This window comes from Mirounga leonina, unplaced genomic scaffold (genome assembly GCF_011800145.1).
Source record: "Mirounga leonina isolate KUSES-001 unplaced genomic scaffold, KU_Mleo_1.0 Mir_94, whole genome shotgun sequence".
NCBI lineage: Eukaryota > Metazoa > Chordata > Mammalia > Carnivora > Phocidae > Mirounga > Mirounga leonina.
In genome coordinates, this window is record NW_023270855.1 from 56,156,831 (window position 1) to 56,172,405 (window position 15,575).

The 15,575-nt window shown below is 55.1% G+C and overlaps 1 protein-coding gene across 1 annotated transcript in view; it reads left to right on the forward strand.

Annotated features, from left to right (window-relative positions):
• Window positions 1-5,053: 5,053 nt before the first annotated feature.
• Window positions 5,054-15,575, forward strand: part of ZFR2 (zinc finger RNA binding protein 2) — a 28,026-nt gene continuing 17,504 nt past the window's right edge. The window contains exons 1-5 of the mRNA XM_034997604.1: window positions 5,054-5,092; window positions 11,346-11,475; window positions 11,905-12,129; window positions 12,233-12,501; window positions 14,948-15,130. Coding sequence (XP_034853495.1) covers window positions 5,054-5,092; window positions 11,346-11,475; window positions 11,905-12,129; window positions 12,233-12,501; window positions 14,948-15,130 — 846 coding nt within the window. The remainder of the gene's footprint in view (window positions 5,093-11,345; window positions 11,476-11,904; window positions 12,130-12,232; window positions 12,502-14,947; window positions 15,131-15,575) is intronic.

Genomic DNA, 15,575 nt, shown 5'->3' on the forward strand with positions numbered 1-15,575 from the left:
GATTTATTTATTAGAGAGAGTGGGGGGAGGGTCAGAGGGAGAAGCAGACTCCCTGCTGAGCAGGGAGCCCAATGCGGGACTCGATCCTGGGACTCCAGGCAGTCGCTTAACCAACTGAGCCACCCAGGCGCCCCCAAGAGTGGGACTCTTGACTGACTGTGCCACCCAGGTGCCCCACCAGTGGCTTCTTTTTAATTTGAATGTCTTTGGTTGAATCCAGGGTTGGTAGTTGGACATCTGTTGTACTTGCTCATAAGAACCACACATTGGCTGTCTAGTCCTTTCTCCCTCTGTCGACACAAGAGGTGCATGTGTTAGACCAGTGTAGACATGGCTGTAGAGGTTTCTCCATGTCTGAAAGCAGCAGAGGGCTGGAACCACACATGACCCCTCACCAGTCCTCAAACAGTGGCCTTTCATCAGTTGGATTCACAGCAGTAGACTGGCGTGGTCATTGTAAGCCCAGTTGGAAATTCTTTCGCTTGCACTGCTTCTCTGAGGGCACATACAGAATGCTTTCTCTTTGGCTTACCCAGCATAATATCATCAAGACAACATTTTTAAGCATCTGCCTGGCAGGCTAACCTTGTGGCCACCCTCCGTGTGGGGACCATGTTCCTTTGCAGAAGGATGGAAGAGTTGCACTGCCAAGCTCAGAATCCGGCTCACCCTGGAGGCTCGGGAAATGCCTGTCACCAGCTTCGGGAATCCCTGCCTCAGCAACGTGGAGCAGCCCAGTGGCTCTGTCTTGAGGAGCCAGGCTGGCCCTGATTCAGACCTGGAGACTCTTGACTAAGGTTTAAAGAAGGTTGCAGATGGGGGTGGGGAATGAAATTCTCTGTCATCTTCTCAAGAGCCCAAGGATTTAGTGTGTTTTTGTTTGTTTGGGTTTTTTTTTTTAAGATTTTATTTATGTATTTGACAGAGAGAGAGAGCGCGAGAGAGGGAACACCAGCAGGGGGAGTGGGAGAGTGAGAAGCAGGCTTCCCGCCGAGCAGGGAGCCCGATGGGGGCTCGATCCCAGGACCCTGGGATCATGACCTGAGCCGAAGGCAGACGCTTAACGACTGAGCCACCCAGGCGCCCCAAGAGCCCAAAGATTTAGTTTATTAAACCCCTTTCCAGTATGTTGGGATGTTTTCTGCATCTGAAATGGGCATTTCACATGGAGAAGGTACATAAGACTTTCATAATTTAAAAAAATCTGCTAAAAAACACATCAGAATTGTAGGGCACGTGGCTAGCTCATTCAGAAGAGCATGTGAGTCTTGATCTCAGTGTCGTGAGTTCAAGCCCCATGTTAAGTGTAGAGATTACTTAAACTTTAAAAAAATAAAATATTTTTAAACATCAGAATTGTTATGGGTATGAACGTATGTCATATATATATTGTGACTATAAAAACTTCGAGAACCGAAGTGCCAAATGAGATCATCACGGCGTGTTTACATGTGTGTGTACACACACAGTCATGTCATCTTACAATAAAACAGATTTGAAAATGTCCTTCCCGATGAATGTCTTTAGTGACCGTATCAGCAGTGGGTATTGGAGTTCACTGCACGCCGTCTAAACTCTGAATGTTCCTCAGCCCTGAGTCGTCACAGATGCGCCTGGAAAACTGTGCCGACGTCAGGGCGCTGGAGCTGAGTTTTCTCTCACCAGCACTGCAGCGTAGGTGATCCTTGACGTGAGAGTTCCGGCTGCTTGGTGCTCTGCGGCAGGCTCAGTCGGGCTTAGTTTGTGCCACGTGGGGCAGTGATACTGAGTGAACTTTCTCAGCACTGTGATTGCAGGAAAATCTTTTTTTCCACCCTTTTTTTTTTCTCAGACTCTAAATGTTTTTGGTGTGGTGTGTGTGCGTGTTCCCGCTGCATATGACCCACTGGCAGTGGTGTGTATCAGCTACGCTCTGCTGCAGCAGGCCCAGAACAGGTCATTACCTGCTGGAGATTCCTCAGACATCCCCTTCTGAAGTGAGGGCTCCGCTCAGGGCCTGTGTGTTCTTTTTTATTTTTATTTTTTTTTAAGATTTTATTTATTTGACAGAACAAGCAGGGGGAGTGGCAGGCAGAGGGAGCGGGAGAAGCAGGCTTCCCGCCGAGCAGGGAGCCCAATGTGGGGCTCGATCCCAGGACCCCGGGATCATGACCCGAGCCAAAGGCAGACGTTCAACCAACTGAGCCACCCAGGCGCCCCCCATGTGTTCTTTTATGGTTGGCCTTGTAGGAGCAAGCGAGAGCATGTCCCACAGGAGAGAGCCCTGCTCAGAACCGGACCTCCTCGGCTGAGTCCCTTCCATCTCCAGCCCTCCACGTCCCTGTCAGGTGACTGAGCAAAATGATACCAATGGGTCTTGGCAAGCTTGCATTCTAAAATCTTACCTAGATGATGTACTCAAGAAAACTGCCTCCCCAAAACAAACATTTAGGTAAAAAAACCATTAGAAAATAATTGCCTTGACCCAAAGAGGATGCCAGCTGGGACTCAGGAGTCCGCATTCACATAGGTGTGCTTAAATACTGCTTTTCCTGTGCTGACAGGTGCCCAGCATCCAGCTTCAGCTCTTCTCCCCCCTGGGCAGACGGCACCAGCTGGGTCCTTGTTGTCATGGGGTCCTCACTGTTGTGGGGACAGTGGCACACCCTCCCTTTGAGCAACAGGTGACTTCCAGCTATAGCAGCACAGGGCTTCGGCTGCGGGCTTAAAGGGAGTCTTCACCGAGAGCAAATTTGTGGCTTTTTATTCCTGTTCCTCATCCATCGGGTTGAAAATTAGCAGCTTGCACGCCATGTTTGATTCTCAACACCTGCCTTCTTCAGCCTGTGTGGTAGGCTTATTGCTTGCTTTATTTGAATTGGTCGCCAGCATTTAAAAATCGGGAGACTTTGGGACACCTGGCTGGCTCAGAGGAGCATGTGACTCTTGATTTGGGGGTCATGAGTTGAGCCCCGTGTTGGGTGTAGATATTACTTAAGTAAAAAACGTTAAAAAAAAAAAAATAGGGATGCCTGGGTGGCTCAGTCAGTAAAGCGTCTGCCTTTGGCTTAGGTCCTGATCCCAGGGTCCTGGGATCGAGCCCCGCGTCAGGCCCCCTGCTGCTCCCTCTGCTTGTGCTCTGTCTGTCTGACAAATAAATAAAATAAAATAAAAATTTAAAATGGGACATTTTGCAAAAACCCTGATTTTTAGCCTTGCTTAAAATCAGGGGATCTGGCACCCCTGGACTGCATTGTAAGCTCCTGCCTACGCGATCTGCTGTAGCACGTGAGCTCCTGCTGAATTGTCCTGCCATCTCAAGAGGTGGGGTCCCAGGCCAGTACACCGAGGGTAAGAAAGAGTAAGTGACTTGCTCAAGGCCCCGGTGAGCAGAGCAGGACTGGAAGCCATCCCACTGGGCTGTGGCTCTCCCCCCAGTTCCTGATCTTGAAACCTCTGTGACTCCAGCTCTGTCCTTATGCAGCACCTCTCATGCTCAGCCTCTCTCCTCTACCATCTTGCTTGAAGGGAATGTCTCACTTGTGCCTTTGGGATTTTATTCCATGGAGGAGCCTGAGTGTGGACATGGAGAGGTCCGTGTCGCTGCAAGAAGAATTGATCACATTTCCCAAGAGAAGGGGACATGCCACGTCCCACAGGGCCAAATTTGCCATTTGAGCTCAACGACTGCTTTTTGGCACCCCCTGTCCCAGCAGGGATTCTTAACCTGGGGCCTGCGAGGCCAGGGTGACTACAGGCAAAACTGCCTTTTGCAAGGAACCAGAGGGAAGGAAGTCTCAGCTTCTGCCTGATTGGAAATTGAGAGAAGGTGAGGTGACCAAAGGCCTCCCATGAAGGGGAGCCTGAGCAGGGGTGGGGTGTTCTCCCTCTGGACCTGTGGTGGGGAGCCTGGGCGGGAGAAACTGCCTCTGCTGTGCCCTTGGCCGCTTTTCCTCCCAAACACTAGGCTCAACCCCCAACCCCAAACCTGTGGTATCCTCACCCATTTTTGCAGGTCTGAGTTTCTCAGCACGTTTGACATTGGGGCAGGTCATTCTGGGGTGGGCACTGGGGGGGTGGAGCAGCATCCCTGGTTACTGACCCAGCGCCGGCAGCACCCCAGTCGTGACAACCACAGATGTCCCCAGCATCACCCAGTACTCACTAGGGACAGAGTCACCCCGGGTGAGAACCCCTATGCCAGATTTCCTAGGTTTTGGCAACCGTATGGGTCATGCCCGTGGGAGGTCTTTGCCATGAGCTGTGTTTTGGCTCACTCAACTCCTAAAACCTCAGTGTGGCAGATGGGTTGCCAGAATGTCCCCGTCCTTCATTCCTTACATCCTCAGCCTTTCTGCCATGACCTTGCAGCTTTTCCCATCTTGAAGTAACGTCTGTTTCTGTAGCCCTGGAATCTGGGCTTCCTTGTCCTTGTCTTGCCAGCGGACTGCAGTGGAAGTGACGCTGTCATAGACTGACAGTCGGTGCCCCCCACAATTGCTAACTGAAACCTAATCCTCCAGATGATGGTATGGGGAGGCGGGGCCTCTGGGGGGGCTTAGGTCATGAGGGTGCAGTCCTCATGAATGGGATGAGTGCCCTTATGAGAGAGGCCCCATAAAGCTCCGTCCCTCCGTCCTCCACGTGAGGACACATAAGAAGATGGCGGTCCATGACCCAGTCCCTCACCAGACACGGCATCTGCCAGCACCTTGATCTTGGACTTCCAGCCTCTAGAGCCTTTGCCTGTGTCCCCTCCACCTCGGGAACGCTGCCGCGTGAAGGACCCAAGGCTGGCCCTGGAGGAGGAGATGCTACAGGGAGGGAGCCAGGGTTTCTGTCTGATAGCCAGCCGCCTTCCAGAAGTGGAGCTGCCTGCCTGCCGCTGACTTCAGATGCAGTGCAGCCCAGCCTACGGAATCATGAACAAAATCAACAATTGCTGTTTTAAGCCAGGAATCCGCAAACCTTTTCAGTAAAGGGCCAGAGAGTAAATACTTGCAGCTTTGTGTGTATCTTAGTTTGGGCTGCTGGAACGAAGGACCACGGACTGGGTGGCTTGTAAACAGTAGGAATGTATCCCCCGCGGTTCCGGAAGCTGGAGGAGATGGGGGTGCCTGTGGGGCTGGGTTCTGGTGGAGCCCCCTGGTGGGTTGCAAGTGGCTGTCTCCTTGTTGTGTCCTTGCACGGGTGGGGGGGCAGCAATCTCCCCTGTGACTCAAGGGCACTCCTGAGCGTGCCAGCCTCCTGACACCATCTAATCCTAATCCCTCCCAAAGGCCCCACCTCCTAACACTGTCACCCTGAGGTTTCAACATTGAATTCTGGGAGACACAAACTTTCGGTTCCTGACACCAGGCCATATGGCGTCTGTTTGCAGCTACCGAGCGTCCCCACTCTAGGGCAGAGGCAGCCATAAACGATACACAAGGTGGACATGGCTGTGTGCAATCGAAGCTTTCATTTTTGACTGAGGGAGGAAGAGTGGATGTGCCCGCAGCCCAGCAGTTAGCAGGAGCCCTCCCCCACTTCCCAAGGCCGGAAGAGGCCTTGCAGTGAAGGGTGCCTGGGATTTGGGCGGGTGGGGCTGGGATGCAGCGCACCAGCCCGAGAGAAGGGCCTGGTATGGACATTGAAACGGGAGAAAAGCACGGGCTGACCGGGAAACAGTGCTGTGTGTGAGGGACAGAGGATGTTGGGGGGGGGGTGGCGGGAGGCTAGACAGTGGGCTCGGGGCTCTCAGATGTAAGGCAGAAGCTGGGGTTTATGCAGTAAGTAAGAGGGAGTCACCAAGATACCTGCTCACAAGATTTGTTCTGTTGTAGGATGCTAAGGTGATGCTATAGGCTGAATTGTGCCCCCTCCAATTCATGTGAAGCCCTAACCCCCAATGTGACTAGAGGTAGGGCCTCTAACAAAGTCGTTACAGTTACGTGAGGACACAGGTGGGTCTGAGGCAGCCATCCTGGCCCCATTCCGTGGGCTGTGCTTGGTTTGTGGCCAGTGGGGTGGGACCCAGGCTGGACAGGAAGCCGCTCGAGGATGCCAGCACAAGGAGGCATATGTAGAATGTACGTGGAGGATACCTTGGAGCATTGCTTACCAGCAGGAAATTAGAAATAATGTTTGGTGGTTTAAAGAGATACCCACAAACTCTTCAAAAGTTGGGGCCTAATCCTCTGCCCTGCAGTGTGGGTTAGATTCAGTAATTCGCTTCTAACTAATGGCATGTGGCAAAAGTTCTGCCATGTGATTGGTGTCAGAGGCTGGGTCATGACAAGTCCAGCTTCCGCACCCCAGACTCTCTCAGTTTTCTCTCTGGGGGATGCTAGTTGCTATGTTGTAAGAATACTCAAGCAGTACTGAGACGAGCCCACACAAGAGGACCCAAGGCTTCTTGCAGACAACTAGAACCAAAGTGCCCGCTGTGTGAGGGAACATCCAGGAAGCAGAGCCCGCCACCCCAGTCAAGCCTTCAGATGATGCCGCCCCAGCCAACGTCTCGTGGGCAACCTCAGAAAGCCCATGAGCCTAGAGCCCAGCCAAGCCACTCCCGTGTTCCTGACCCGCAGAGGCTGAAGATCAGTATTATTGTTTGGAACCACAGCACTGGGGATAGTTTTTGACTCAGCAGTACATGACACGTAATATAAATGTCTACCAGTAGGAAGTTAGGCAACTGAATTGTGATCCATTCAGATGAGTAAAGAATCAGTCTTTAAGTTTGGGGGGCCCAGGATGAAAGTACGAATGGACTGCATACCATACATCTAAATACTTTAACATCATTAACCAAACTGGCTAAAAGTTAAATACAGTATGGTTTCTCTTACCTACCTTGACAAATGTACGTTTCTAATGACCAAAAAAAAATAAAAGGGGCTGAGGTTTTTCTGGTTGGCAAAACATCAAAGATGACTGACTTTATTATCATGCATGTCTGGGCATTCTGTTGATGGGCCAGGGCTATTTGGATGTCTTAAATAAAATAACAAATTCATAAATGATTATTTTGTAAAATGTATTTTTTGAATTTCATTTATTTATATTATTTCAGCATGAATGATGTTTGTGTAACCAAGATTTTCATGTCATCTGAGTTTTGCTACTATAATGGCCTGAAGCAGCTGTCATGGATGGGCTGACTTGTGTCCTCCCTAAAATTTATATGTGGAAGTGCTAACCCCCAGGACCTCACTCACAATGTGACTGTTGTACTTGGAGACGGGACCTTTAAAAGCAGTGATTAAGTCAAAATGTGGTCACAGAGGTGGGCCCTAAGCCAGTCGTCCCTGTAAGAGGCGATGGGGACACACACGCATAGAGGGACGGCCCTGTGAGGACAGGGAAGAAGATGGTGTCTACATGCCCAGGAGAGACGCCTTGGGAGGAACCGCCCCTGCCAACTCCTTGATCTTGGTTCCGGCCCAACAGGACTGTCTCTTGTTGAGGCTGTCCTGTCGGTGGGACTTTGTAAAGGCGCCGGAGCAAACCCACACGGTCCCTTTCCTGATCAGGGTTCCATCTCAGAGCTGCCGAACACAGGAGATGGTCGGAGAGCCGAGTCCCCATAGGGACGAGCCACAGCGAGCGCCATCCCAGGATCCTCAGAGGGACGTGAATTCTTACCCGCACGGATGCCTGGGGGCACGAGGCCTTCGTTTCTGCTGGAATCCCAGTTGAGAAAGGCTGAGCTAAAAGATCCAACCCTAAAATGCAGTTACAGCTGAAGTGTGCAAAGCAGATGTATATTCATCAGAAATGCTGAGTGACTAAATGTAAAACATGAAAAAAATCAACATAATTTTTCATGTGTGTCTAAAAAGTTTCTTAAAATATTAAAAAATGTTAAACATTAAGACAAAATATATGGGGGGGGATGGGGAGTGACTGGTAGTGGTTATGAGGTCTCTTTTTATTGTAGTGAAATAGACACGACATAAAATGTACCATTGGACCGTCTCTAAGTGCACAGCTCAGTGGCATGAAGCACACTCACCCTGCCCTGCGACCACCCCCACCCTCCGTCTCCAGAACGTTCCATCTCCCCACACGGAGACTCTGTCTCCACAAAGCACGGACTCCCCACCCCCACCCTCCATCTCCAGAACGTTCCATCTCCCCACACGGAGACTCTGTCCCCACGAAGCACGGACTCCCCACCCCCACTCTCCGTCTCCAGAACGTTCCATCTCCCTAAACTGAAACTCTGTCCCCGTGAAGCACGGACTCCCCACCCCCACCCTCCGTCTCCAGAACGTTCCATCTCCCCACACGGAGACTCTGTCCCCATGAAGCACAGACTCCCCACCCCCTGCCCCAGCCCCCGCTCCCACCCTCTCCTCTCTGTCTCTGTGGACAGGACTCCTCTGGGGACCTCCTGGGAGTGGGGTCGTCCTTCTGTGTCTGGCTCCTCTCACTGAGCACGGAGTCCTCGGGGTCCCTCCACGTCGTGTCAGGTGTCAGGGTCCCTTCCTTTCTGAGGCTGGATCATTATGTATGAGTGTTGGATTTTGCTTTCATGTTCTAGAGCAAGAGGTGGGGAGAAGGGTCTCCCCAGGGCCTGAACAGGGAGGGGGCCGAGATGCTTGTGTGCTTCTCAGTAAACGAGTGTGTGTTTGTGATGGGTGAGGACTTCGCATGCGGCACCGCCCCAGAGGACTTTTGTGATGACGCAAATGTTCTCTCTCTGCGCCTTCCACTGCGAAACCTAAATTAATTAAAATGAAACTAAGTGTTGAATTCCATTCCTCAGCTCCATCTGCCTTTTGACCAAGAAAGTCTCTAAGACAGAAGAGACCCATGAATCTCACAAGTGGCTGACTTGAGAAATCTCAGTGCTCCTTCACAGCAGATAGGGTGCTTCCGATTTTCCTGGAGAGATGAAGCATCTCGTGTTAGAGGTTGGAGGTCTGGCTTCCCGTTGTGTTGTAATTTCACTGTAGAGCTGCGGATTTCGAATTGTTTGGACGGTGGCATTGCACCTAGGAGTGGCCCCTGGGGTCCAGGATGCTGCCTTCGATGGAATCTAGAAAGCCGCTGTAGATGGGAGCTGCAGGGGCTGCCCCCACCCGCCTGCCCTTCCTGTGCCCCTGTGGCCTCATGCTGTGGGGGAGGGGACGACCAGGGGACAGACAAGTCAGAGGATCAGGTGGTACTGGGAAGAAAACTCCAGCAGGGCGATGGGGACGGGATGCTGCTGCTGTCCTAGACGGGCTCAGAGAGGCCTTGTTGGAGGAGGTGACATTCGAGCGGCGACCTACAGGAGGGGATGGGGTGCATGGGCTTCAGGGCTGCGTTTCGGAGCCTTGAAGGGTTCCAAGCAGGAGGGCGACGTGGGCAGGTTTATGCTGTGCTCTGGCTGCCAGGGGGACAGAGATGCCAGCGAGGAGGTGGGCGGGCCCCCGGCAGGGTTGAGGCCCCAGGCTCTGCTGGTCCCCAGCTCCCGCGAGGAGAGTTTGCACTCGACTCTGTGTGGTTGACCAGCCTGGACAGCGCTCCCTGTGTTGTCCCAGCTGGGCAGCAAGCCACGCAGAGGGACAGGGGCGGCTCGGCAGTCATTGCATGGCTAGCTTTGGTCCAGAACGTGTGCGAAGGTACTTTTGTCCCCAGGCCTGCCTGCCGAAACCCCACGTGCACATCCATCCTCGTCCCCTGCAGGGTTCGCAGGACCTTCATGGGATCCATGATGGGGCTAAAAGTTTGATGATACCTTCCCAGACAAAGGGACTTTGATGAGGACCGTCTACTCGGTGACTGATATTTAGTAGCGTGAGGGGCACTTGGGTCGCAAACATCTTGTCTGAATCGAGCACTTGACCCGTGTCATGATCCTCAGAGTTTCCGCATTCAGACACAGGACTGACGGACAGGCCGATGGGAGAATGAGGTGGTGTAGACAGAGGCCTCAGTGCTGTGCAGAGCAAGCTGGCAATAAAACGGGTTCTCGTGACTATGAGTTTAGTTCCGTGTTAACTGATCTTCTGTATTTTAATGATTGGGGATCCATTCGTTCCTCAGTTACAAAATACCGTTCAAGTCCAGCTTTCTTTGAAGAATCTTGATGTCCGGAGAAAGCTTGCTGCCCACACAGATGAGCTGAGAAGTCGACCAACGGGCTCAGGTTCTGACTTTGCCACTTACTGTGCCTCAGTTTCCTCTCTGGTAAACGGGGACAAGGAGGGTCCCTGACTCACAGAGTTGTTAGGACCTTGTGTTATTTTGTATAAAGTGCTTAAACCCAAGCCTGCTCCTATAGAAAGGTCTTAAGAACCGTTAATCACAGAAAGCACGGATTCACTGTAGCATCCAGAGCCGCCGACGCCTGGGGGCTGATGGAACTTAGAGCTCATCTGATGTAGCCAGCTTTTGTGTTTATCTGTGGTTCCAGCACCCAGCCTCCGATGGCTTTTCCCCTCCCCACCACTGGAGCCAGCCTCGCCACGGGACCTGCTGCTGGAATGGGTCCCGCTTTGACCCCACCGTTTCCCGCGGCTGCCCCGCCCCCCAGGCCTGTCACCCCAGCGGGGTATGGTGGGTACCAGCTCCACTCCAGCCAGCCCCAGGACCCTGCCCCGGCACATACCACGGCTCCCTCCTACCAGGTATCAGCCTGGCCTTTCTTTGACTAGCGCCGGATAACACTGAGGGGCATGTGCAGTGGGCGCCCCTTACGGGCAGACAGAGGGGGACACAGACTTACCTTCCAGATCTCGTCCCTACCCCTGACAATGAGCAGGGAATGAGCTTGTGCTCATCGGGCACTTCTGGTGCTCATGATGCCATCTTTCCCTCCCCGAGCTCTGGGCCTAGAGATCTGGCCTCTGCATTGCCGCTTGGAATTGCCAACGTGTCCCATGCTGGACATGGTCCAACCCCCCTGAGCCTCTGCCACCCACCGCTGGTACCCCCTAATGTCAGTGGATGGACCACAGGCTGCCCACCTAGCAAAGCTCACATTATCTGGTTCCACCTTCTTCCTCCCTTTTCTTCCCGCCCTCTGGTCTCTGGCAAGCCCACCAGCTGACTCCATGTGGGGGCCTCTGCATCTGGTTGACCCTGCTGGGAACCCGGCCCCCAACGTCTTCACCTCCTGCCTTCCCTGTACCGCTCCTCCTCCGAGGAGCCGTCTCCAAGCTAGGCATTCCGCAGAGCACTTCTGCGCTCAGATGTTAACATTTCCACGAGGGCGGCCGCATCCATGTCACCGGTTACTGTGTCCCCAGCTCCTGAAATGGCCTGGCTTAGAGCGGGAGCTCAGAAACCGTGTGAACGCGCGCCGCGTGTGGGGTGAGCAAGGGCACACCTTGCCGCTGCCCTGAGGGGCTTCCTCCCTGCTCTGTGTCGCTCTGGTAACCCCCTCGCAGGACAGTTACAGCTACGGACCGTCGACAGATGCGGGTAGCTACAGTAGCTTCGAGAACAAGCAGTATCACCTGCCTGCTGCCAGCCAGCCTCAGCTCCCGGCCACGGCCACGGCCTCAGCCTGCCAGCCAGGTGCGTCTCTGCAAGGAGCCACTGGGTCTACCCAGGGAGGAGCCCCCGCAGAGTCACACTTCAAACTTTCCGGATGCGTAGGAGGGCCGGGAGTCTCAGGGCTCTCTTCTCCAGCATGCCTGAAGGCTCCGCTGGGCGTTGGGCTGGTATAGGGGAGAGGGAGGGCGGGAAGGAAAGAGACCGAACTAAAAGGGGAGCCAACCAGTTTTCTTCTGAGGAGGCTTTCCCAGGCAGGAAGGAGGTGAGTTCTGCTGAGGACTTGGAGTTTCAAGATGGGAGAGCATGGGGCTCTGGACTTGCAGGCGGTTGTGGCCAGTAGGGGCCTGGGGAGGCCAGTTGCCACGGTTACAGGGAGAACATGGCTCCTGCTGTCCACTGGGGGTTTGTGGCAAAGGGTGGCTTTGCAGAGAGGTTCTGCTTGCCCTCCAGGGACTAAAGGAACTCCTGTCCAGCGCAGTGGAGGGCACAGCCCAGTGCAGCCCCTGCAACCAGTGGCCACTGCCGAGGCAGGGCAGCCAGCCAGCGCCCTGGCCTTGAGCTACACCGAGAACTACCCCTACCCACTGGCGACCAGCGCTCTGCCCCTGGCCTCCGTCTCCACCCTGCCTTCCTACGCCCTGACCTCCTACAGCCCCACCTCTGCCCCGGACGCGGGTAAGACGCATTCCCGTGTGCACGCAGGCACAGGCTATGCCTCTCGTAGCGTCCTCAAAACCAACCCGTCTCCCTCTGTCTGGTTTTTCTCTCTGCTTCCTAGGACCAAGCTACCCGAGCTATGAAGCAGCGGCGCACTCGGCAGCCGGTCCTCAGTGTCCCCCACCGCTGCCCCTCCAGCTGCCACCGCCTCCCCAGCAGCCTCCGGGCTCCCTGTGGGGCGGCCCAGGAAGCAGTGCCAGGGCCAGGTCTGCCGGCAGCCTCTCTGGCAAGCTCCTGGCTCCCCGCAAGCTGCCGAAACCCAAGGGTGGCCCCAGGGAGCCTCCGCTTCACTACTGTGACGTCTGCAAGATCAGCTGCTCTGGTCCCCAGGTCAGCTGCCCTCCGCGCCCGCTGAGCAGGCCCAGAGGACCTTCCTGGGGACCCTGCTGCCCGCCTTGGGCTGGGAGAGCCCCATCCCCGACCTGGCTAACCAGACATCAGGGGTGTTGCCTACCCGAGAAGGCCTGTTATTAAACTGGCGGTGTCAAGTGCACGTCAGATGTGCCTTTCAGGCGTGCGTGCAGAGGACAGAAGGGCAGGCACGGCCGGACTGCTGGCGGCAGCAACGTGGTCTGGGGCTCCCCTTGCCGGAGTGGGCGGCGTGGTCAGAGCCCCTCCTCCGCGCGGCGATGGGTGCGGCAGGCGCAGTTCCAAGAGGCGCCTGGGGGTGGCGCGCCTTCGCTGCAGGGCGGCTCAAGCAGGGCCTCGGGTGGAGGGAAGCAAGCGTGGGCACGCGTGTGTGCGCGCTTGTTGGCTAAGGGAGATCCCCCAGCCACACTCACAGATCACCCAGCTAGTTCTCTGGAGAGGTCGTCAGACACCAGGGCTCCATGCTCCCAGAGAACCACGCGCTAGTGTTGTCGTCTTTTTAATACTCTGAGAGAAAGCTGGCGGGGTGCATAGACCCTGGGATCACAGGCTATCAGGGTGCATGGGGAGACCCCTCATCCAGCCCCCACTTACCTGGGGGGCCAAGGCCCTTTCCCGTCTCCTGCTGTCTCTACAGGCCTCTTGATCGAACCTCCTGTGCGCTCTTCCCGCTGAGACTCGCGCTCGTTAACGGGAGGTCTGTCTTTACTTCTCCACGTGATTTTTATTCTGTATCTCGGGGATTCTTGGTTCCTCTCACAGCTCAAACACAAGCCTCTGCTCCTAGTTCTAGACCCTTCAGGGCACTGTGTTGCGCGAGTGCGGATCGCTCCCCACGAAGGGGACACATGCGTGATGTGGGGTAGGATGGAACCCAGCCTCGTGCTGCCTGTCACCTGAGCAGGGGTCTGAGCTGTTCTTGGGGACAGCTGTGGTGACAGGGTTTGCCCGAGCGTGTCCCCACGCATGCAGCGTGCCTCAGAAATGAGAGCTCTCGTCGTTCCCAGCTTTTTGCTGAGGTTAATAGCACTCTTCAAACTGGAATTTTTACTGAGAAAGTTGTAGGTTCGCAGGCGGTTGTGAGTAATGACTCAGAGAGGTCCTTGTACCCCCTGGCCCAGCTTCCCCACTGCCATCAGTTGGCCAAACTGCAGCCAGTCTCCCAGCCAGGGTGTTGACATTGATCAAGCATCCTTCTTCCTCACGTCTGCCACTTCACCTGTCCCCACGGGCACGTGCGTGTGCGTCTTGTTCTGTGTGAACTCACTTGGCCGTGTGGCCTCCGGGCGAGCCCTGCGGGGCCAGGGGGAGCCCTCGGACCTGCAGGAGCACCGGGCAGGCCTCTTCCCAGCGCGCCTCCCTGCTTTTTCTCTCGTCACACCCTGAACACGTGTTTACGGTGGGGGGCCCCGTGGGGGGAAGACAGCCGCGAACGCTCCCTCTTACTTTGAGCCTAGGACCCTGCACAGCACCTTCTGCGGGTCGTCTCCTGCTGCCAACTGCGGCCTCTACCTCCACGTGTCAGGGGAAGGCCTGGGGCGCAGAACTGGGGACGTGGGACTGGAAATCAGACCACGGTTGGTCGAAGCTGTGTGGTTTAACTGGTGTGCGTGTAGGATGTGGGCGGGAACTGCCCTACTCACTACACTTGCAGATGTTTCCTGTTAGCATCACTGGGTCTATCCTTCCAGGCTTTTCTCTGCCCCACAGGCTTTTACCTGGCGTGTGTGTGTGTGTGTGTGTGTGTGTGTGTTTCTGCGCGCACGCTGTTGCTCAGGCAGATGTTCAAAAGTTTCCTGAATTCCAGCCAGTACCCCTCCGGCTCCTGTCCCTGCCTCCCGTCTGCCCCAGAACCACCACATGTCACTGGTCCATGTCACCAGGGCGGCCCGAGTCTTGGCATAGTCAGGGTGCATTGGTTGAGCTGACCCACTTGGAGCGTGTTTATTGCAGCCGGCCTCACCTTAAGGATTGCCAGAGAGGAGTGTGGGATGCCACTTAAGAGCTTGGTCACCTCGGGCACGGTGGTGTGGCATGCGCGGGCCTGTGACTCACGCACCCTCTCTCGCCCGGACCCCTCCGTGTGTTAGCCGCCTTCTGAAAAGGAGGTGTGCCCCGTGTGATTCAGGTAGCGGCTGTCTTCGTGTGGTTTCTGAGGTTAGATTCTGAAAAGCCAGCATTTTCCTTCCGAGTAGCCCCTGAAGCGAAAGCAGCTCATCCACTTTTAGAGAGAAAAAGAAACCTTCTGGGGTTCAGGCTGAGCTTCTGGCCCGTGGACTGGGTTTAACAAAGGCGCACCGAGCGTCTGGGCAGCCGGTGAGCGGAGGGAGGGGGGCGGCGGCCTGGGTCTCCCCCAGGAGTGAACTGCGCGCACACCTCTCAGGCCGCTCTCGCTCTCTGCCTGCAGGCCTACCGCGAGCACCTGGAGGGGCAGAAGCACAAAAAGAAAGAGGCGGCCCAGAAGACGGGCACCCAGGCCAGCGGTGGCCCGGGCAGGGTGCCAGCGCGGCTGGGCTGTGGCCTCTGTGCCGTGTGGTGCCCGGGGCCGGATGCCTACGCCGCTCACATCCGGGGCGCCAGGCACCAGAAGGTAGGAGCCCTCCCAGGCCCCCGGCATCGAGGGGGCCGCAAACGACAGGAAGCTCTTCCTGTGGGGCCCATGCTGTTCCATTCCTCAGAATATTATAGAAGTCTCACCCGCCCCCTGGGCCAAGGGTGAGGGGGGGCTTGTTCCCAGACTGCAGGGGAAACCTTAGGTATTTACACGTTTGTAGAAACAAGAGTTTGTTGATGAGGTCAAACTGCACGGTCCCTTTGGGGTTCTGCTTTTTAAAAATTAAGCAGATCCAGGGCGCCTGGGTGGCTCAGATGGTTGGGCGTCTGCCTTCGGCTCAGGTCATGATCCGAGGGTCCTGGGATCGAGTCCCGCATCGGGCTCCCCGCTCAGCAAGGAGCCTGCTTCTCCCTCTGCGTCTCTCTCTCTGTGTCTCTCATGAATAAATAAATAAAATCTTTAAAAAAAAAAAAAATTAAGC